At 42.0% G+C, this 24925-nt stretch overlaps 1 protein-coding gene across 1 annotated transcript in view; it reads left to right on the forward strand.

Moving 5' to 3' along the window:
* ITGA4 (integrin subunit alpha 4) overlaps positions 1-24925 on the forward strand; it is a 171454-nt gene that overhangs the window by 37240 nt on the left and 109289 nt on the right. The window contains exons 5-10 of the mRNA XM_029605917.1: positions 4524-4591; positions 6740-6869; positions 11848-11933; positions 17255-17317; positions 17417-17554; positions 24626-24734. Of these exons, the coding sequence (XP_029461777.1) occupies positions 4524-4591; positions 6740-6869; positions 11848-11933; positions 17255-17317; positions 17417-17554; positions 24626-24734 (594 nt within the window). The remainder of the gene's footprint in view (positions 1-4523; positions 4592-6739; positions 6870-11847; positions 11934-17254; positions 17318-17416; positions 17555-24625; positions 24735-24925) is intronic.

The following is a 24925-nucleotide window of genomic DNA, read 5'->3' on the forward strand; positions in this document are numbered from 1 at the left end:
CGAATACTTCAGTTCTGTGTTCACTAAAGAAGACCCTGGAGAAGGACCATCTCTACTTAACAAGAAACTGGAGGGGAGTGGAGTAGATGAAACTCCATTTACAGTAGAAAAGGTATGGGAAGAGCTGAAGAATCTGAAAGTGGACAAAGCCATGGGGCCTGATGAGATTCATCCCAGGATTCTGAGGGAACTCAGAGATGTGCTGGCGGGTCCACTGTGTGACCTGTTCAATAGATCCCTAGAAACAGGAGTGGTGCTGAGTGATTGGAGAAGAGCGGTGGTGGTCCCACTTCACAAGAGTGGGAACAGAGAAGAGGCTGGTAACTATAGACCGGTTAGCCTCACTTCGGTGGTGGGAAAAGTAATGGAGTTACTGTTGAAAGAGAGAATAGTGAACTATCTACAGTCGGGAAAATTGCTGGACCAGAGGCAGCATGGATTCACCAGGGGAAGATCCTGTCAGACAAATCTGATTTACTTTTTTGACTGGGTAACCAAGGAATTGGATCAAGGAAGAGTGCTTGATGTCATCTACTTGGATTTCAGCAAAGCTTTTGATACGGTTCCGCACAGGAGACTGGTGAATAAAATGAGAAGCTTAGGAATGAGTGCCAAGGTGGTGGCCTGGATTGCAAACTGGTTGATGGACAGAAGACAATGTGTGATGGTAAATGGAACCTTCTCTGAAGAGAGAGCGGTTTTAAGTGGTGTACCGCAAGGATCGGTGTTGGGACCGATCCTGTTCAATATCTTTGTGAGCGACATTGCGGATGGGATAGAAGGTAAAATTTGTCTTTTTGTGGACGACACTAAGATCTGCAATAGAGTGGACACGCCGGAAGGAGTGGAGAGAATGAGACGGGATTTAAGGAAGCTGGAAAAGTGGTCAAAGATATGGCAGCTGAGATTCAATGCCAAGTAATGCAAAGTCATACATTTGGGGAGAGGAAATCCGAATGAACTGTATTCGATGGGGTGGGAGGGAGGCTAATGTGCACGGAGCAGGAGAGAGACCTTGGGTGATGGTGTTTAATGATGTGAAGTCGGCGAAACAATGTGACAAGGCGATAGCAAAAGCCAGAAGAATGCTGGGCTGCATTGAGAGAGGAATATCGAGTAAGAAAAGGGAAGTGATTACTGATTATCCCCTTGTACAGGTCCTTGGTGAGGCCTCACCTGGAGTACTGTGCTCAGTTCTGGAGACCGTATCTCCAAAGAGACAGAGACAAGATGGAAGCGGTCCAGAGAAGGGCGACCAGAAAGGTGGAGGTTCTTCATCGAATGGCTTATGAGGAGAGATTGAAGAATCTAAATATGTACACCCTGGAAGAAAGGAGGAGCAGGGGTGATATGATTCAAACTTTCAGATACTAGAAAGGTTTTAATGATCCAAAGACAACAACAAACCTTTTCCGTCGGAAAAAAATCAGCAGAACCAGGGGTCACAAGTTGAAGCTCCAGGGAGGAAGATTCAGAACCAATGTCAGGAAGTATTTCTTCATGGAGAGGGTGGTGGATGCCTGGAATGCCCTTCCGGTGGAAGTGGTGAAGACCAGAACTGTGAAGGACTTCAAAGGGGCGTGGGATAAATACTGTGGATCCATCAAGTCCAGAGGACATGAATGAAGAGTGGGCGTCTCACGGGAGTGATGGCTACTGCCTGGAGATTATACCCTTATTCAATAAACATACACACGGTTAATGCGACTCCAATATTGCTCTAAGCTTCAATGGCAAGAGGAAGTGTGGAAAAAAAGGATTTGCATTCACAAATAGTGGGGAGTAGCTTGCTTGTTACGGCGGTTACTATCCCAAACTAAAGCCAGATACTTTGCTTTCAATGCATATCCAGCATAGCTCTTTGCTTCAATGGCAGGGGAGAAAGTCTGATACTTCACGCAAATCCAACATAGCTTTCTGCTTCAACGGCAGGGGAGAAAGTCTGATACTTCACTTTCAACGCATATCCAACATAGCTCTCTGCATCAACAGCAGGGGAGAAAGTCTGATACTTCACGCATATCCAACATAGCTCTCTGCTTCAATGGCAGGGGAGAAAGTCTGATACTTCACTTTCAATGCATATCCAACATAGCTCTTTGCTTCAATGGCAGAGGAGAAAGTCTGATACTTCACTTTCAACACACATCCAGCATAGCTCTCTGCTTCAACGGCAGGGGGAACGTAGAAAGGTGGATCTATATACAGACAATAACCATCAAGGACTGAGTTACATAGTCTGGGTAAACAAAGGCATGGGTGTAGCTTGCTTATTGCGGCGGTTACTACCCCTAGCTATGGTAGATATTCACTTGGATACAGTTCCAACACTGCTTCCTACATTAATGGTGTGGGTGGAAGGGAAATAGAACCAAAAGGTTACTAAGAGCGAAGAGTAACAGAAGTATGAGAGAAATTTAAAAAAAAAGTGCATTGCTTGCTGGGCAGACTGAATGGGCCATTTGGTCTTCTTCTGCCGTCATTTCTATGTTTCTATGTTTCTATAAGAATTGAGAAGAGGAGGGTGAATGGTAGAGGGATTAAACACAGGAGAGGAGTTCAGAAAGGATGAATGCTGAGAAGGAGATGAGGAAGGCAGGATGAGGATGAGGTGAGAAATAAGAGGATGAAGACTGGGAAGGAAGCAAGAGAGGAGAGGGACAAGTACTGAGGTGGATATGAGAGTTAGAGAAGGAGTGAATGCTGGGAGAGAACTAAGATTTGGGGGTGAGTGCCTGAAGAGGGGAGTGTCAGGTAAAAACCTATCAGGCTGACTTTGAAGTGGAAGGCTGGAGCTCTGCCTTCAAGCCACCAAGTGGTTCTGTTAAATGAAAACCGAACAACCCAGAAAGGATTTACAACATGTCTGAAGCCAAGACTTACAACCCTGCCCCTGAGGAATCATATTGGAGCTCAGAGCTTCTAAAGATGCTGGGATGCCAGTTAAACATTCCTATATTTCATACAACATTATAAATGCAAGCTGAGACAGAATTTTTTAAATATTTTAACAAGAATGTGATACCTCATATATCAATTGAGCTTCTCAATGTTTATCGGAGAATGCTCACAACAAATGTGTCAAACTTGCACAAATACCGTTTGCCAGTATATTTGAGGACTGTTTGACTAAATTAACCTTATTTTTAATCATTGGTATTCACATTCTATAATTTGCATTTTTTCATTTTTATATATTTTGTTATTTTAAGAGACAAGACACTTATCGTTTTGCGTAGCGTAGGTGGTGACAGCTTTTTAACAACACCGGCCTGACCCGACACGATCCGTGTTTCGTAGGCTTCATCATAGACACCACCTATGATTTTCATCATAGGTGGTGTCTATGATGAAAATCAAACAGAGTTATATCTGACTTGTTCAATGGTACAATCCCAACAGTAAATCACCAAACACTAAAGCCATACATTTATAAAGTCTGTCTCATAGCATTACGCTATAGCATGATCTCAGCTTTACTGAAAGCAGGATTCACCATTAGTAAACCGAGCTTTATTTAAAAGGATCATTGAATTCCCAGCAGACCAATAGAGGCACAGAGGAGAAATACGTGTCCCAATGAGAAACTAGAGAAGCGATGACCATTCGACGCTGTCATTAAGACCGGCAGGAGCTTCGGTTGCGAGAGTGAAAATCCACCATTGCTCGCGATAGTTGAGATGACCGCTGATATCTGCCCCTCTTTCACTTACTGCAACTTGCTCCAATATTGTCCATTGGAGTTGATCAAATGTGTGGGAAAATTGGAGACAATGTTTAACAATGGGAGCTTCAATGTTGGCAGTGTTAACACGGCTCCTGTGTTCCCGTAACCTGACTTTGATCTGTCTTTTCGTCCGTCCCACATAGAGAGGTGGGCAAGGGCACTGAATTAGGTATATTACTTGTGCTGATTCACAAGTTGTGTGGGCATTTTTTGTATATTTCTTCAGCGTGGTGGGATGCTGCCATTCATTTCCTTCTATGGTAGAACTGCACATGTCACATTTGCCGCATTTGTTCACAAAGTTGAGATCCTGAGTTCACTTCGGGCGGAATTGATGCGCTCTGCACTGCATAGACTGGGTGAATTTTGCATTGCCCATATTTCATATATACTACACCTTGATGAAGACATAGCACTTATACATGCAAATACCCCTGATGCAGCCCTATTGAACAAGGGCGAAACTCTGCTGGAATCGGGCTCATTTGCATAAATTGGTTCTATATAATAAATTTTAACAAGATCGGACATTTGGTTGCTTATTGTGTACTGTTGCTCTCACGGCAACCTTCCTTGCTGCTTTTTTAGTCCATCAAAAATACTGTAACATAATATCATAATAAATACTATTTGGTGAGTGTTATAAGTCATGTCCAGTTTTTCTTCTAAATTCCCTATTTCTCCACTGAAGCTAAAGTTCCTAGTACTCTTGCTTTTGCCAACATATTTGGGAGCATTGAGTAGTTCCTCTAAGCCTTTCACCTGTTATAATGTTTGGTTTTGGTTTTGGTTTCAGATCATATGCGGAAGTTTGGAGAAAGCCATGGCTCCTGTCAAGCGGGGATATCTAGTTTTCATACAGAGGTAGGCCTTAAAGAGACAACATCTCCTTTCCTGTAACCAAACAGTTCCTAGTATTATTGCAAACAGCAGTGTAAATGATTACTTCACAATGGGTTCACTATGATAGGACTCTCCTATCTCTGAAATGATTAATGAACAAACTGTTAATAATTTTATAAGGTGCTGAAGGCTGACAAGAAGCATGCTTTAGGAAATAGGAGAGATGAGAGCTATAGCAGCAAAATATATTGACTCCTGCCACCAGGCCAGAAATGTAATCTGACCAAGGACAATATAGGCCAACATCAAACCTGGGAATTATTACTATTTTATAAAAAAGAAATGATTTGGGATCTGATGGAGCAATCATCACTCAGTGAAGGTTGCACAGTTTCCTCATTATCATTCTCGTCACCAGGGATCTTCTGTGTTTATTCCATACTTTCTTGAGCTTTATCACTGTTCTAGTTATCATTATCTCCACTGGAAGGGCATTTCAGGTATCTACAACACTCTCTGTGAAAAAAAATACCTCCTGACATTTTTCCTGCATCTACTGCTTGGAGTTTCATTTTGTGACCCCTAGTTCTACAGCTTCCTATTCATTGAAAAGCTTGGCTTCCTGTGCATTAACAACACTGTTCAGGTATTTAAATGCTTGTATCATATTCTCCTTGTCCCCAACCTCACATCTTTTGTAGGGTATATATATTAAGTTCCTTCAGTCTTACCGTATAAAATCAGCACTATTTTGGTTGTCCTTTTCTGGACCGCCCAAGCTTTTCTGTATCCTTTCTGAGATATGGCCTCCAGAACTGAACACAGTACTCCAGTTGAGGCTTCACCAATGAGCTGTAAAGAGGCATTATTACCTCCTTTCTTCTACTGGTTATGCCCCTCCTTGTACATCCAGGCATTCTCCTGGCTCCAGCCAGCCCTTTATTACATTGTTTCACTACCTTGAGATTATCCAACACTATCACATCAACAGCCTTCTCCTGGTTGATGCATATCAGCTCCTCACTACCTACCCCATACCACTCCCATTGATTTCTGCACCCCAAGAGCATGACTCCACACTGTTGGACATTAAATCTTAACTGCCAAATATTAGACACTCATCAAGCTTTCTTAAATTACCTACTGTTCATTCTATCTATTCCTTCAGAGGTGCCCTCTTTGTTGCAGATCTTAGTGTCATCTCTAACTCCTCTGCAATATCACCAACAGATATTGAGTAAAACTGGCTCTAGGATCAATCTCTGAGGTACTCCACTTATCACACTTCTTTCCACAGGATAGATTTCATTTACCACTACCCTCGCTCTACTGTCATTCAAACAGTTTCTAATCCTGCATTAATAGCTGAGCGATAAATGTGCATCTGAGATGCACATTTATTTTTTTTCATTCAGAGTGAATGAGTAATAGCCTCATTCACATGCATTTGCTTGTTATAAGCACTATCTCATTCACTCCGCATCGGATGCGTGTTAAATAGGTGCTAATCCCCCTATTTCATTAGGGGGTGGATTAGCGCCTATTTAACCCGCATCCGACTACTCAGCTGAGTGCACTGTATTGCATCAGCCCCAATGTTAGTCTATGCAGATATCATCTAGGAGAGACTCTTTAAACAAGTGTTTGACCTCAGTTGTTCCTGCTCCTTCCTTGTCCCTTTCCACTCGGGCTCTAATCAGTCCAGCCTCAGTGCCTTCACTGGCTTGTCTTGAGTAGGAAAAAAAACCCTGCAGTTTTCCTTGCCCCACAGACTTGCATGGAATCCAAAAATGAATGAATAAAAATGTTTAATTATTTTCAGGGGCACTGTCCATTGGTTTTGTTTTCAGCAATATGCAATGAAAATGTCCTGATTTGTTTCAAATTACCAATTTCTTTCAAATTAATGCAAAGTAGTATTTAACTAATAAAGTGGCAATGTAAGACATTATTTTTAGTCTAGCAAATCAGAGGGCTTATTTTTATTTATTCATTCTTTCCAGTTGAATTTTGTATTGGATGGTTTTTGGGTGCAATTGTTAAGTTTTTTGTAGTTTCTATGGCATACAGCAGATTCACACTTATAATAATAGTGTCTTAATATGGATCCAATGCTGTTTACTTTTTTAATAATATAGTAAATAAATACGATTTTTCTTTATTTTTCAGAACTTAATTATAATGGGAGCTCCAGGATCATATTATTGGACAGGTTCTGTCTTTGTGTACAATACTACTGAAAACACCTACAAGACTTATGAAGATGTTAATAATTCAGTAAAGTTTGGAAGCTATCTTGGTAAGGTGCATTACTGTTTTTGTGCATCACGCATATGTTTGCGAGGACCATGATTGTAATCAGAAACTTTACCAGCACTCCTTGGATTTTCCCATGGGTGTGGGGTTTTTTAATCTTTATTTTAGATTACTCTAAGAAGAACCTTGATAATCAGGAAAAAAGTGGTAAAATTCCTGATATGCTTCAGGATTTTGCTGGGGTTTTTTCTTGATTTCCAGAATTTTTTTCATGCAGTCTGCACTTGAGTTCCAATAAATCCCCCCTGCTGGAAAATGCTCAGATTACAAATGGGCCGATACAGAAAAACCCGCAGGAGAGCTGGCGAGCTCCAGCTCTCCCAGTGCGCGCCCAGGCCACTCTCCTGGGCACGCGATTCAGAAAGAAAAAATATGCAAATGAGGGCCCACGGTAAAAGGAGGCGCAAGGGACACTAGCGCGTCCCTAGCATCTCCTTTTTGACAGAAGTGGCGGCTTCAGCGGGTTTGACAGCCGACGCTCAATTTTACCAGCATTGGTTCTCGAACCCGCTGACAGCCACGGGTTCGGAAAATGGACGCTGGCAAAATTGAGCATCCATTTTCCAACCTGCGGGCCGTGGGCAGACTTTACTTTTTTTTTTTAATTTAAAATTTATTTTTTTTTTGGGGGCCTCCAACTTAATATCACTATGATATATGATATTAAGTCAGAGGGTATACAGAAAAGCAGTTTTTTCTGCTTTTCTGTACATTTTCCCAGTGCCGGCCGAAATTAACTCCTGCCTTTGGCAGGCATTACTTTCTGTATCGCGCGGGAATAACTAATAGGGCCCTCAACATGCATTTGCATGTTGAGGGCCCTATTAGTTTTTTTTTTGGGGGGGGGGGGTTGGCCACGTGTTGTCCACGTGCTATTACCCCTTACTGTATAAGGGGTAAAAATAGCACGTTGAAAACGTACGTCCAAACGGGGCTAACAGTGCGCTCAGCCTGAGCGCACTTTACTGCATCGGCCCGAAAGTTTGTAATGAAATGTGTAGCCCATTTCTAGCTTGGATCTGTACTGAATTAGCTTTAAAGTTGTAATGTCATAGTTTCTCATCAGCGTTTCAACATATTTTTGTCTTCTTCCTATAATACAGTTGTAAAATTATATTTTAAGCTTTTAAATAAGAATAACATTGATCCATAAAACCCCAGGTTCTACTTTCAAAAAATTCTGTTGCTTGACTTTATCTGACTTTGGTTTGAATGTATAGAAACCAAAGGAGAAAAACAAACCATGTTATCTTCCATAATAACAATGTGAGGTTTTCTTTCATTGCCTGGGACTGGATCATGGAGCTATGATTCTATTATTATTTTTAACACAAAACTTTTTTCACTAACATCTGCAGGCTAAATGAAAACATTAATTCTGAGAGAAAATGTTAGTTCTGATTTAAGGTATAATTTAATAATGTCAGTTGCTTCCCAAGAGACCCATTACTTTCAAGAAAGTTTGATACATCAGAAGCGCCAGCATCAGAGTATATGATCTGATTGGATAAGAGGGGTATTCACTGTCCTGTGATTTCATGCACTGTATTAATTGAGATGTTTTATATGAACTTAAAATATAATCACTAATTAAAACATAAAATTGAATACAGAGTTTAAGAACTTTAAGACAAGAAGCATCCTATTTGTAAAAAAAGCTACAGATTGATTAAGAAGTTTTTCATGTTTTATGACTTACCTGAAAAAATGTAATAATTGATACCCAAAATGTCTTAAGTCCAATATGGTTTGCAAAATGCAGGAGTTTTGAGTACATATATATAGGTGTTTTATTGCTGGCTTAAAGCCAAAGAACAGACACCTTAGTGAGGAGGACTCAATCTATACACTGGCTTGAATATCAACAATTGATTGCCTGAGTTTTTCTGTGCTACATCTTTTGTTTTGGAATGTGCTAAGATGCAGGTAGTACCTCATTGTAAATAAGTTTGGGAACCATTTTCTTCTGATGCTTTGGTAGTGTGCAGATCACTCTGGTTCAGAGGTAGGTCATTCCCATCCTTAAGAGCCACAAACCCAATCTGGTTTTCAGGGTAACCAAATGATGCAAATGAATCCGTTTTCGGAAATTAGATATATACAAATATATATCATGAATACTTATTGTGGGCATCCTGTACAACAGGCCTGTTTGCGGTCCTGGAGGATACATATTCCTAGTGCTATGAGCAGTGTGAAAAAATCCTCAGGGTTGACGATTTGGAACTATAGTGTGAAACCCCATTGTAAAGAACTATCTATCAGATCTTTCTAAAATTGCAGATTCTTGGTGAATGGTTCTTATTAATGTTGTCCATTATTTAGGATTCATATTTTAAAAATCCAAAAGTCAACATTCAGTTTAAAAACAGGAATCTTGATTAAATTTTAAATGTTTTCTTTAACAATATTAATTCAGAGATTTCTGTCTTTTTATTACTTGGTATCAGATACTCTTTAATGTGGTCCTTTGCCTCCAACTGTACCTGTATTTGTAATTTGACTTACTTGTCAAAAGTGATTGAGAGGGATGGAGAACATCAAAAGGATAATACATTAAAGTTTCCTGCTAGAGGAAATGAAATTCAGAGACAATTATCAAACTGAGAATTGCATTGGAAAGCAAGGAACTGTTAGGCTGGGTTTCCCTGGCTTTCCAAGACTTGCTTCTACTATCACTAGTACTCCTTATCATTTCTTTAGTCAAACTCGATGTACAGAATGCTGTACAAATCCATAAAAGACAGCTCCTACTGCATAGAGCTTACAATAAGAGTTATGACTCATAGATAAGACAACAAGAAAATAGGTCTTGGAAATTACTATAAACATTGTTAAAATCCAAAAGACTGTGATGAGGAAGAGCCATGGTTTAAGATTTTATAAAAACCTCTGATAGGTAAGTTTTTGGTCAGGATGTAGGTTGCGTAAACTCAAGAAAGCTGTTCTAGGCATACAATACAGTTAAGAGGACAAGGAACAGGATGTGGTTTCACAGCAGAGCTTTTGCTGAATGGTGGGGGTTTTTTTTTAGCACTTTCTTAGTTTTTTACAACTGTTTTATGAAATAATATGTCTAACAAAATGTTTACGAATTGTTTCAAAGCATAACTAACATGCAGTTCATTTTGCACATTCTCTGGTTTTCCACTTTTAAGCAAAACTATTGCTTAAATCAGTGCTTTCATATGTAAGCTAAGGCTTAACATGCATATGAACCATGACTTTATAGTCACCCTTCAAGCCCCATGTAAACTTCAAACCACTGGGGTTTTAGATTAACAAAAACAAAGAGGAATCAAGCATAAATAATAATGTTGCTAGCTTTATAGCTTTACTAGCAATTTTTTAAATGAGGTTTGCAACCTAAAGTCATCAACTAAGACTCAAACCACAGTCCTTATTCAATAAAGATTTTTTCCTTAGGCACAGAATGGGGGAAAAGTCCTTTTTGAAGAAAGCTCAACAACAAGGAAGAAATGAGATTACTTTATAATCATAACAGAGATATTAAGGGCCGGATTTTAAAAGGGTTACGCGCATAAGGTATGCGCGTAACCCTTTTAAAACGCCCCTGCGTGCCTCGAGCCTATATTGCATAGGCTTTCGGCGCGTGCAAAGCCCCGGGACGCGCGTAAGTCCTGGGGCTTTCTTGGGGTGGGCGTGTCGGGGGGCGTGCGGCGGCCGGCGCGTCATCAGAGGGCGTGTTGGGGGCGTGATGTGGTTGGCGCCTCATCGGGGCATGCCAGGGGGCGTGGTCGGTGCGTCATCTGGGGGCAGTGCCGCAGGCATGGCTTCAGCCCGGGGGTGTGGCCGCAGCCTCCGGACCAGCCCCCGGACCGGAACATGGCGCACGGCAGCCGGCCCAGCACGCGCAAAGTTACGCCTGCTTCAAGCAGACGTAACTTGTGCAATAAAGGTGGGGAGGGTTTAGATAGGGCAGGAGGGATGGGTTAGGTAGGGGAAGGGAGGGGAAGGTGGGAGGAGGCGGAAGGAAAGTTCCCTCTGAGGCCGCTCCGATTTCGGAGTGGCCTCGGACGGAACGGGCAGCGTGTGCAGGGCTCGGCGCGCGCAAGTTGCACAAATGTGCACCCCCTTGCACGCGCCGACCCCGGATTTTATAAGATACTCGCAGCTATGCGCGTATCTTATAAAATCGGCGTACTTTTGTTCGCGCCTGGGGCACATTTTAAAACACAGCGCGCACGCGTACTTTTGTTCGTGCATCAGGCGTGAACAAAAATCCGGGGTCAGCGCACGCAAGGGGGTGCACATGCAACTTGCACGCGCCGAGCCTTGCATGCGCTGCCCGTTCCACACCCCCCCCCCCCCCGCACCTTCCCCTCCCTTCCCCTACCTAACCCCCCCCCTGGCCCTATCTAGACCCCTCCCTACCTTTATCTGAAAAGTTACTACTGCCTCCGGGCAGTAGTAACTCACGCGCAGCAGCAAGGCAGGCCCCGACACAGGCCGCTGTGTCGGGGCACTCGGCCATGCCCCCAGACCGCCCACAAGCCCCTGAACATGCCCCTGATCCAAAACCATGCCCCCTGGCCACACCCCCGACCACCCCTTTTTGCAAGCCCCGGGACTTACACATATCCTGGGGCTTGCGCGCGCCGCTGAGCCTATGAAAAACAGGCTCAGCATGTGCAGGGGTTTTTAAAAGGGTTACGCGCAAACCTTATGTGCGTATCCCTTTTAAAATCCGGCCCTAAGGTTTTTATAGTATTTATTAAGGAATATTCCTAGCAGATAATCAGAGACTCTATGGTTGTTGGTGCGTTTTCCAAAGGAAGTGCTACACTTACCTGAGTATTTGTTTATACACATCAAAACAAGTTTGACTTTTCAACATTTCTTTCTTATTTCAAAAAAACATTGAGCTCCTCTATCAGTAAAGAATTGCTAAGGGCCAGGAAATCACATTCTTACTCACTCAATGCCGATTAATTTTCTAGGATATTCTGTTGGAGCTGGTCACTATCTGAGTCCTAGTAGCACTGAGGTAATCGGTGGAGCCCCCCAGCAGGAGCAGACTGGTAGAGTAAGAGCTACAGCTTGTTATTTTATGATGAAAAGAAGCTCGGCTGAAATTGGAAATGACTTGAAAATAATTACCAGCTAACGAACACAGCCCTTTTTATCCAATTTAGGACATAAATTCTTTATCTAATGCAAAAGTTGGCACTTCTGCTGTCAACATTTGGGCCAAGAATTAAATAGTCACTGGAAAGAGATGAATTAACCTCTAGATGACATTTTACCTTCCAGCGATTCCCCTGAATGGCTTCGCATGTACATAAGAGCCAGGGCACACATTTGTAAGTGGGTGTAGATGAGCGAAAGCATAAACAATGCCATAATGAGTCATGGGGACCACAAGAAGGTCCATACGTAATGACTAAGAATATCTTGTGTCTACTGTCTATTAAAGGGGAAGCATGTTCCTTTATACTATGGAGCTGCATTGTTTCTTTAGGTATCATAAAATGTGTCACCGATCTGCTCCTCATTTTGGATATATATTTTTTTCTGTCACCAGGGCCTTGGTTTATCACCATTTTATAAACATCCTCCTTTCCGTGTCAGATAATCAAAGATCTTTTTTTTTTTTAATGGGAGGTTTATTCCTCCCTCTTTGGCCAAGATCTAAAAGGTTTCTATTCCCAGTGGGCTCAAATCACAGGGCATTAACCCCCCCTATACTGTGCAGGCTCTCAGTCTCCATCAAAATGCCAAGAAGGGTAACATCTTATGGCTTCTGGCTCAGATGTTACCCTTGATCTTAACTCAAAAAAGCAGAGCAGGATATCAAAGGATTGCATCAGTACCACATCATTTCCAAATGGTCTCAACAACATCAAAGAAGCCCTGATTCAAAGCTGAGGTTATCCAGTCACCAACATTTCTGTGTTGTCTAAAAAATAAAAAGCTCTCAAAAACATATAAATGCTTTGCAGTTAAAAGGTTAGTAATTCTATTTATGTTATAGCTTGATCCAACCATATACTTATATATCTTCTTTTTATTATTTGGATGAATTTTGCAAGCCGATTTAAATCATCTCTATCCAAGTAAGGAAGGGCTGAGTTATGCAAGGAATATTGAAACCTTATAAAATTATAAAAAGAACACCACCACCAGAGAATCTAAATTATTTCCAGCTCCAGGTGTAAATCAGTTTGAAAGACATTTGAATGCATGGGTTGGCAAATTAAATGGAATGCAAAGCATTCTAAAATGCATTTGTGGTAAAACATAAATGAGGTTGAGGACTATATTGAAGGTCTCTGCCACTCTGCTGCCAGGTATGTACCATCCCTGGCTGTTCAGAGCCTGATGGTTGCTCAATAACCTAACTATCTCCCTGGCATTACTGAGACCTATGTATAGTAGGTGAGCATGGGAATACAGGCAACTAAGCCCCCATATGCTGTATGCACATCGGATGTGTTTGTTGAAGTTTTAACAGCTGTTCATCTTAAGCATGCTAGTCTAGGGATGATGGAACAGCCAACAAAAAATAACTCTAAGTTGAAAACAAAATGTAAAATTAGACTCTGGCTATGTACCATGATTTCTGGGGGGAGGGGAATTAGTATTTCAAGCAACTACCCACACCCTATGACATTTAGATTGATGAATTTAGAGAAATATTTAATTCGAGACTCTTCATCTGGTGTACAAATAGGAAAATGGAATGTTTCTACTAGGTAATCTGCTGCAAGATCTATAGTAAAGAGTGGTCAAAATGCTGCACATGCTGTGACTTGAAACAGGAAACAAACAGGTTTTTCATGGTACTGGATTATGTTAGCAGCACACACTCTAATGGCTATTATTTTAGATAACAGTCACTGGAGTTTGCAGGTAAAGCAGTTGTTTGAACAAATATAAAAAAATATGCAATTTAAAAAGTTTAAAAAAAAATGTTTTTTTTTAAATTACATTTTTAAAAGCAGTAGTTCCCTTGCTAGTTTGTCATGCCATAATAACTGCCCTTACTTCCATTAGATGCCCTCCCCATTGGTTTTAAAAACCCCTCTCCATTTGCAGTCAGATATCCAGTGTTAGAGTTTACTGCCTGCTACAATGATCAATAAGAGGGTAATATTTCAAACCCTTTCTGCAAGTAAAAACATATTTTACCCACATAACCTGGGGCTTTGAGCATTGATCAACCAGTCTGTCTCTGTGGGTAAAAGTATGAATGTTGTTGAACAAGAAAAACAGCAATATAGTTTATAGCTTCACAATCTGGGCCTTCCCTAGGTTCCTTCTATTCCCAGGGTCTCCTCTTCCCTCCTGGGCCTGGCTAGTTATACTCCTTTCGAGGCCAAGGATTCCCTGCTATTTAAGGTTTAAGGTGGACCAGGCCAGATCTCTGGAGCCAGCCATTTAAGATGTTCTGGTGTTTTCTCCTATATACCCCTTCACATTCCCTAACAGGATAACTTTCAAAGACCTCTGCATAGCCCCATAAATGGCCGCATGGAGATCTGCTACAGGATTTTATCACCTGCATATATCAAGTATGTGCAGATTTTAAAATACACACATATGTTTGGTTATGCACGAATACCTGCAAGGCATTGAAAACATGTACAATTCCTACCTATTTTATAAATATACATGAGTATATTTTACATGCAAATAAAATATAACTTGCTCATGTAAAACTGATTTCTAAATGGAAGTAGATATATTTAAAAATATGGCTGCCTAATTGAAATTACCAGTTTGCTGATATTTTCAGCAGTTCACCTAGTCCTTCTCCAGGTCATCAAGACCCTCCTAGTTCTTCAGCCTGAACGCCCCCCAGGTCATCCAGACCTCCCATCCAACCAACAGCAGACAACAGACAAGTCTGATATCAATTGCACTACATAATTAGCTAGTGTAAAATTGCACAAATAAGTTGCCTAATATATTCACATAAATCTCTTATAAAATGCAACTTATGCACATACCTCTTGCCTCTGCCCCAGAATGCCCCTAGATCACCCCTTTTTTGCGCAGGCAAATGTGTGCATGAAACTGAAAATACATGTGTACTTTTGATATTTATAAAATAGCATGAGCATGAGTACTTGCCCATGTATATGTTAATTTTACATTCGTAACTTCTTTGAAAATTCAACCCTAAGCAGTCAAAATGCAGAATTATATTCTCAGATGTTTCATATGCAGAAAATTTGACTTTAACTGAATAAAATAGAACTGATTCAGAATGAAATCTTCATTACCAAATTGCTTACTACACTAGTTAGAATTTGAAGCAGTTATACTGCTGTGTGGTACATTATAAGTCAATCAATATTTAGTCCACTAGCAGATCTTTTATTCCAGTTCCATCAATCTAGACATCATTGCCAATTTTCCTTATGACGATTTAGCAAAGTCCAATTCTTTTCTAAAATCATCCTTCCCCTAACCAAGTCAAAAAAATGTAATATTAGATGATCCATATCCTAATGAATCCAAATCCACACCTGACTTATGTGCTCCATCCTTTTCTATCAGATGCAACCAGGGACCTTAACTTTCTAACCTGTTCATGGTACTGCATTTGTGCATATGACTGCAGTGATTTATCCTAGAGTTGTATAAACTGTGCAGGGCAAATGGGAGCTAAAAGTTTATAAAATACCACATAGTTTAGATCTGAAAGTACATGCATATGCTTCAGTATGCACAAATATTTCTAATGCAAGAAACCATTAATTTTATTTATCTATTTATTTTTTTAATTTAATTTCTTTACCTGTTTTATAAACCTATGCGTATATATTTTAGGCACAAAAAAATTGTATAACATATAACAATTAATAACCCCAATTTATACATGGAGGAAACTATTTTACAAAATGTGAGTATATGTCATTTTTTCATAATACTTACATGCGCACCTACTTAAAATCACCAGTTCTCTATATCTATGCCAGTTCACCCAGTCCATCTCCAGTTTACTTAGACTAACAATTCACTCTGAACCCCGACCAGTTCACTCAAGCTTCTGCCCAAAAATAGCAAACAGACAAGTCTGATTTCACTCATATTAGTCAATTAGCAGGTATAAAACTGTACAAATAAATGTGATAATTTATACATGAATATATCTTATAAAATAGCAACTACTGTGTCTACTTCTTGACCCCACCCAGGAATACCCCTAGACTGCCCCTTTTTTGAGCCGGTAAAGTATGTGCATGAAACCAAAAATACATACATACTTTTGTTTATAAAATAGCATTTATTTGAATATACGCTACTTACTTGCATATATGCTATTTTTCCGCTCAGAACCCCTTTGAAAATTTTCTAATTAGTGTTGCTGCCATTGTGGTTCACAATTAAAGATGAGCTAGTTTACAGTCTAAATTCTGCCCATAATCCCAGCATTTCTTATCAAGTAGGATTAAGCAAACCTTAAATTGAGATTAGCTAGAAATCATCTGACAAAAAATGAAGTACATGGGAGGCTGGCACTATAAATCAGGACCCAGTGCAGGACATCCCTATTGGGATCTCCATCCATTAGGACCAGTATGCACAGGCCTGCAACGGGAGGAAAGATGGTTTCTGCCGCAGTAGCAGATTCTGCTGGCCAATGAGTGATGCTGATGGTGCGTCTTGTAGTAGGCACCTTTCCAACCCTTGGGCCATCATGGGCTTCAGGGGCTTGCTGTCTGAAGATAAGGGTTGGAAGACATAGGAAAAAGGGGGAGGTGGAGGAGACATACACATGGATTATAAATACATCACAAATATGGTCAAGAATATAGCTAATTATACCCATAATTGTATTGGCTCATTTGTATCCCAGTATGAATTGTGAGGCATTTAAGCCCATCCAGCAAGAAATATTGAGCTACCACTGGGTTTTGGATCATGATCTGAAAGCACAATTTTTTTGACCCACACCTATCTCCAGTATTTTCTCCTGTATCGGTGTTATGCTAACTATCGGTAAGTGCTTGCCATATGTTTTGCTTTTGAAGCATCATTGGAAGTAATGACAAACAGTACTTAGGTACGGTTTTGTTGTTTCCCCCTACTCCTGTTAAAACATTTTATTCTGGTATAGGAATCCTTGAAGGATTTCCACAAAAACATCCTTTCTTTTTTTTTTTTCGCTTTTTTGGTATGACTATCATCTCCATTTACCCTTAAATCTAGAAGTTGTTTACAATTTTGCAATCACCATAAACCAGTGCCTTTAATTATGCTGACATTGACATGTCAATCTATGCGGGACTGGCACTAGATTTTACTTCGATATAAAGAGTTCAGTTGTTTCCATCTTTTCTCTTGCTGACACAATCAGAAATACTTCAGCTAATACTGCCTAATCCTGTTTTTCAGGCATACATCTTTACTATTGACAGCAGTCAACTGAATATTCTGTTTGAAGCAACAGGTAAAAAGGTATCACAATTTACACTGGTGAATATTGTGACTTTTTATTACACTCTCTCTAGGGTTTGCTGGGTAATTGACATGTTTTGTCTGTATATGTGTGTACAGCTTGGTTCATATTTTGGTGCTGCTGTCTGTGCAGTGGATCTCAATGCCGATGGCCTCTCAGACCTGCTAGTGGGCGCGCCAATGCAAAGCACAGTCAGAGAAGAAGGAAGAGTGTTTGTTTACATCAACATGGGTTTTGTAAGTGCTTTAATTAGACCTTTTAAAATATTTTTAAATAACAAGTCAGACTTGGGGTGCACCATGGAAGAAATGGCAGGATGTTTGCTGAAACTGCGGTGGCCATTGCTACCCGACGAACGGTACTGAGGGCACTGCCAATCCTCAAGCCTGCTACCCTGTCACTGTATGTTGCATCACAACAGAGGAAATAGTTCAAAAATACTTAAGATTAAATTTAAACTCCTCAAATCTGGTCAGTGTCAGGTTCATCCTTGCAAGTAGGTGAACTACAGTAATTAAGATGCACCATAACGTAGAGTATTAAGTGTGAATATAGAATATGAACACCCTGATTTGGCAACCCAAATGAATTACATACCAACAGTACATAGTAGAATACTGACTCCAACAACAGGGTGTGTTATAGCAAATTCAATAGCAACCTCATTGCATATTAATTAAATTATATTCATGCTTCATACAGTAGATGCTGACATGATGTATATTTGTGCTTATTATTTTACTGTTAACATCAAGTTTCACTAGCATATAAAAAATTATCATGAGACAGTAATTTTGATTTTTTTCTTTTTATATCTAACCAAAACTTACCGTTTCCACTAGGAATGCACCTAGTCAAAAGGGTGTCTATATTTCCCTCAAACATGTGAAAGGCATCAAACTAACAATGTTTGATTGAGAAGGCAATTATGACTGTTCTTTCTGAGATGGTTTGTGAAGTAATAGCAATCATATTACTAAAGAAAACCATAGCGGTATTTTAGCATGCAAAAGCAGTAAATAGGATTGACATCAAATAGAAAGCAGATAATAATAAAGAAACTTGGAAATGACAGCCACTGTGATGCTGTTAGCACCGCCAGGTGTCATGGCAGTCCGCGGCATAGACCGGGCCAGCGGGTGCAAGGGAAATAGTACCTGGGGCTTCGGGAGTCGGTCGGGGCTCCTGTGGGGCAGGCTGCCCTTCTGCCTCTCTCCTGCGGCTGCTGCCGCGTCTGTTCGGGCTGGCTGGCTCCTCGGGGTTTGGCTCTGCCCCCATCATTTCCTCTAGGGCCGCATGCGGCTGAAGACTATTCTTAAAGGGGCCATGACAGGAAACTGTCATGGTCCTCCCAGAAACTCCACCTCCAAGCATCCTGTATTTAAGGCAAGGTCTGGTTCTCAGACCTTGCCTTGGTATTGAGGTTCCTGCCTGAGTTTGCTCCTGTGTTCTCTGTTCCTGGTTCTTCGTCCCGCTCTGCTCCCCTGCTCCGTGGATTGATTCTTGGCTTCTGACTTCTGGACTGGTGGACGTGTCTTCTCCTGGCTTGATCCTGGTACAGCTTTGGACCATACTCCTGCTTAGACCCTGGACTGGATTTTGACCTCGCCTGTGTACCGAACCCCCGGACCGGCTTTGGACTCTTCTACGACTCTGTCCTCAGACTGCTACGACCTGCTGGAGGCGCCAGCCATCTGGAACCCACGACCTGCAGGAGGCGCCAGCCATCTGGAACCCACGACCTGCAGGAGGCGCCTGCATCCAGACTTTTCTTCAGTCTTCAGAGGAGTCTCCTAAGTCCCAGCGGCCGGATCCCTACAGGCTCCTCCTGGGGGGGGTTGCGTGCTTCCAGGGTGAATTCTTCATTCAACTTCCTCCTGTCCAGCGGCCTCGCCCTTCGACGGTAGCTGACTACCTCGAGACAGGGGTCCACTTTCATAACAGGTGCAGTATGCAGTCCAGTAGGCATCTTTACAGTATGGTATATGGTTGAGTAACAGTTAGTTTAGCATTTGATTTCAAGATCCTAGAAACAGTTAACTTAGCCGGCTAACTCAATTCCTCCCAATTATATCCCCCGAATACCCCTAATTTATCCGGCTAAATTCTAGCCTCCTAACTGGCTAGAATTTAGTGGATATATGCCCAAATATTCATTTAGCTGGTTAACTTCTGAGTTTGCCAGCTGAGTTTACCAGCTGAATGATTTAGAATATGGATCTCAACTTGCTCATTCTGATGGTTGCCCAACACCTTAATATGCCTGCATGTAAATTACTTGCATGTAAATTAAAGCACTTCATAGCAAATGAGGCTGTATCAGGCCCATGGGAAATAGCATAGGGGCCGATGCAATACACTGTAGTCAGCCGAGCGCACTGTATAACCTGCAGTCTGAAGTGGGTTAAATATGCGCTAATCCACCCCCTAGTGCAATAGGGAGATTAGCGCCTATTTAACGCGCGTTTGACGCGGAGTGAATGAGATAGTGCTCATCACATGCAAATGCATGTGAATGAGACTATTACTCATTCACTCCAATGCAAAAAAATAAATGTGCGTCTCAGATGCACATTTATCGCTCAGCTATTAACGCCTGCCTGGAGCAGGCGTTAATAGCTGAGCGCATTGAAAAAAAGTACAGAAAAGCAGAAAAAACAGCTTTTCTGTACTTCTTTAAAAGTTAAAAAAAAAGAAACCTCAGTCGGCAGCACTGAAGACCGACGCCAGCTGCATTATGAAAACCGACGCCGATAAACCTGGCGTCGGTTTTCATAACCGGCGGACTGCAATTATGAAAACCAACACCGAGCATATTCAATGCGGCCGGCTGAGGTTTTTGTTTCTTTTTTTTTTAACTTTTAAAGAAGTACAGAAAAGCGTCTGAGTTTATCGATGTCGGTGTTCATAACTGGCAGACTGCCGGTAACCGCGGGGTCGCGTTAGCAAGGAGGCGCTAAGGTCGCGCAAGCGACCCTAGTGCCTCCTTGCTAGTGCGACCCCCCTTAATTTATTTATAGCACACTTTCCACATTTATTATAGCATCGGCCCCAAAGTATGCTGCCATCTACTTCCTACGTACCCTGGGTCCAATAAAGGTAAAATTAACACCTGCCTCAGACCAGGTATTACATTTTTCCCCAAATCTTCAATGCTAACCAGGCCTGAGAGTCCTCTTCCTCAACCTCCTCTGAGCGCCATCTATCACCCCCCCCCCCCACACACACACACACACACACACACACACACACACACATAGGCAGTAACCCATTGCATAGGAATCTTTCAACATACATCTCCTCCTGCATAGACAGTAACTCCTCCCGATAGGCATCAGCACCCTCAATGTGATAGTGATAGTGATGAGAACCCCAGAGCAGCATATTCTCTGATAACAACAGTGCGGGCAGAAAGGGTCTGACATACTCCCTGCTTGTGAAGATCCAGTTTCTCTGGAATCGTAAGACAGGTTTACAGAGGATTGGTGGGCAGCCAGTGGGGGTTGGGAGGAGGGGAGTTCGTCTGCCATTAGGGAGTACTGACTATGGAGAAGGATGCCTTTTTGAGGGATGTTTATGAAGGGAAGGGATGCCCATCAGATAAGATATCAATGCAGGGGGTGTCAATGATGCTCAGGAGGACACTTTATCTAGCTTCATGGGGAGAAGAAATCCCCCTTTTTTAACCAGCCAAAAGTAAAAGGGTTGGTTGGCACAGTCAATTTTGGGAAACAGTTCACATAGATTTTAAATGATTTTTTGTTAACATTCACATTAGTATCAAGGCTAATTTTTCCATACCCTAGATAACATTTTTGCTTTAACATGTTGTCACATTTTCACATGCCTGTAAAGATTTTAACAAGGTGAATGATAAAATCTTTTTTCCGTAAGTTTTACTGCATTTAAGTCCCATAGAGAAGTCAACACGCTCAACCCACAGATCTATTTTATTTTTCACTTAAGGCCAACTTTAACAGAGTCTTCTAAGTCAGCATCCAAACAGAAAAATAGCACATATGCATTCCAGTAAAGATATACTCACATCTACAATACATTACATGGAAATAAAGTTATCCATCTTCTGAGGTATTGGAATTTTGATATTTATTTTAACAAAAAACATTGCTGCCAGAGGAAAAGTATCCAGTGACAGGACCACAAACCAATCCATACCGTATGACTGGATTCCGAGTTTGAAGTGATGTGCAGAATTTTCTAACTAATGCATGCTAAAGCAAAATAACTTTAACATGCAAACATGGAGCACACATGGGGCTACTTCTCTTAGAGACTGGTGTCCTGCAGTGTATTAACACACATAAACTAGCTTGCAATAGGATTAACGTGAATCTATGCAAATGAGGCAGCAAGATTCAAAACTGTGAAAATAGCTCATTAACTATTAGAGCAGTGAAAAAGTTCATACAGAAACTGTTTCACAGGTGGATTGATCCAAAATAACTTAACTATATCTCAGGAGTGTATGTAAGCTTTTGAGATACTGTTCACATGTATGCACATACTTTAGTGTCTGCGAAATGCATACCTCTGTTAGGATTCCATGATGTCAGAAGGGGTGTGAACCCTGAGCCGAAGTGTGAGATGGTACATCCCATGGGGAGGAGCCCCGTGAGCCTCACTGTCAGGAGGCTAGGTCTCAGCAGAGGAAGGCAAGAAAAGAATAGAGTCTTTATTAAAGAGATAGAAGCACTACCTGAGGAGCGGGGGTGCCAGGGAGAGAGAGTCCACACAGGCCCTGTAACACAAGGTCGATGAGATAGGTAGTGCCTTGAAGGAAAACCTCTGTAGCGCTGTTAGTAGTCCGTGAAGCGAGTATATCGGAGAGATCTCCTGTAGAGATGAGCTTAGTTTTTCCATGTCGGGTCGGATTTCAGTTCGGGCGCTTCGTTGAAAAATTTTGTTTTCCCGCGGATCATTTTTTGGCAGCACGGATTGGGAAAAACGAGTCGGAAAATGAATCGGAAAAAAACCACCCCAACCCTTCAATTTTACTTTATTACAACCCCCCACCATCCTGATCCCTCCCCAAGACTTGGTAAAAGCCCTGGTGATCCAGCGGGGTCCCACGAATGATGTCTCCCTCTCGGGCCATCGGGCCTACCACAAATCAAAATGGCGCCAGTGCCCTTTGCCCTTACGATGTGACAGGGGCTACCGGTGCCATTGGTCAGCCCCTGTCACATGATAGGATCAATGGATGGCCGGCGCCTTCTTGTGCTCCTGCTGGCTCACCGGGGACTTTTGGCAAGTCTCTGACACCTCCAAGACTTGCCAAAAGTCCCTGGTGGTCCAGCGGGGGTCTTGGAGTGATCTCCTGCACTCGCACCGTCGGCTGCCACTATTCAAAATGGCGCCAATAGCTTTTGCCCTTACTATATAACAGGAGCTAGCAGTGCCATTGGCCAGCCCCTGTCACATGGTAGGAGCACAAGATGGCGCCGGCCGTCCATTGCTCCTACCATGTGACAGTGGCTGACCAATGGCACCGGTAGCTCCTGTCGCATCGTAAGGGCAAAGGGCACCGGCGCCATTTTGATTCGTGGTAGGCCCGATGGCCCGACAGGGAGACATCACTTGTGAGACCCCCGCTGGACCACCAGGGCTTTTAGTAAGTCTTGGGGAGGGATCGGGATGGTGAGGGGGTTGTAATAAAGTAAAATTGAAGGGTTGGGGTGTTTTGTTTTGTTTTTTAAATAAATGTGCCCCTCCCCCCACACTAACCCGAAAAACAAATTTTCCCCGAAGTTCAGGGAAAATCTGTTTCGGGGTTCGGGACCCCTGAACCAGGACGAATTAGGCAATTTCATTGAAATTGCCTAATTCGTGATAAAAGAATGCATATCTCTAGTCTCCTGTAGAAATGGTAGTGGCCCGCAGAACGGGGTACACCAATGATGTCCTTGGTAATGATGGTAACCTGCAGAATAGGAAATGCAGATGAAGCCCTCAGGAAAGGTGACAGCGGTCCGTAGAGAGAAGAGCACAGTCGAGGCCCAAGATGGAGGTGGTAATGGCCTGCAGAGCGGGGTACACCGGTGAGGTCCTCGGTCGGTCTAGTAGCGGTCCACAAGGCGGGGTGCACCTCTGAGGTCCTCAATAGCATGGTAAAGATCCATAAAGCAGGCACTTCTGACGGAGCTCTCTGTAGTGATGGTAATGGCCCGCAGCGCGGGGTACACCTGAAAGGCATTAGTAGGTAGAAAGGGATCCGTAGGGCGGAGTACTCACAAGGAATGAGTTGGTTCCAGGAAACCCCGAGGAACAGAGCAGACAGAGTTCCATGCGTCAGGCCCTCTGAGAAGCGGATAGCCAGGACGAGAGAGAGGCCCCCAAGGAGCGGGTACCTGAGACGTCCACATCGGAACTGGAACTGGAACGTAGGGTCCTCAGGAAGCGAGGTGGAGATAGCAAGGATATCACTCTTTGCCAAATTGTATTTGGAAAAGGCCAGCAGGTTTAAATATCCACAGCTCCTGATGTCATCTGGAAGGGACGCCCCCGAGGTTCCTGCCATGACGTGGATAAGACCAGCCTGTGTGCGTGCACGTGCGCCTAAAGAAATCAAATGACAAGATGGCGGTCTATGGCGTCCGTGCCAACCCAGGAGGCCTGGAAGTGGTAGGCAGGTTGTAGGTAGCTTGCAGATGCTTCCAATCTACCCTATGGAGCTAGGGAGGTGAAGAAAGAAGTGAGCAGAAGTGGTCGCAGCTGTTTGCGACCGACGGGCATAACAACCTCCTTTGCATCAGCCATTAGGACACATAATAAACGGGTGGTATTAGTACACACCCCTTAATTTTCAGTGTGCAAGCCATGAAATCTTGTACTTGCTTCTGATTGTTAGACTTGGGTCTTGCCATAAGCATTGGCTTCAAAAGCACCAAATGGAATCCTCCAACATCATGATGGTTTTGATTTTGGTATCTTACAGAATACAGTATGAGAGTCACACATAGTCACATGATGTTAGCTTGAATATGCAAAGGAAATAAACTGTTCGGCACCTTTATTAGGTAAATACATGTTTTGAGATGCAAGCTTTTGGAATTACTCATGTCTTTTCTTTATGTCATTTGAGAAAAAGCATCTTAGCAGTCTCAAAAGCTTTCATTTTAAAACATAATAAAGGTATCATCTTTACCCAACTACTAAGATTTTGGCTAAGAAAATAAATTTACCTAGGTTAAGACCATATCTCCTTAAAACATTATATAATGTTCACATAAATCAGTAATATAAATTTATGTTTAGAATATTAACTACATTCCTTTTATCTTTCAAAGGCAAACATGAGAGAACTCGAAATGGAGCTATCAGGAAGTGATTCCTATGCTGCAAGATTTGGGGAATCCATAGCCAGCCTAGGAGACATTGATAATGATGGTTTTGAAGGTACGAGTGCTGTATGTTTGATTGTTACACATTTCCCTAATCTGTGATGCTAATATAAACTTTTCAGACATTGTAAGTTAAGTTTGATGACTAAACCTAAAATGTGAATTCAAGTAGATCACTTGTCTTGCCTTTTTATTAAGATAAAGTATTACAGTCTTTTCTGCATCAAGAATGTATACATTGGGCCT

This window comes from Rhinatrema bivittatum, chromosome 6 (genome assembly GCF_901001135.1).
Source record: "Rhinatrema bivittatum chromosome 6, aRhiBiv1.1, whole genome shotgun sequence".
NCBI lineage: Eukaryota > Metazoa > Chordata > Amphibia > Gymnophiona > Rhinatrematidae > Rhinatrema > Rhinatrema bivittatum.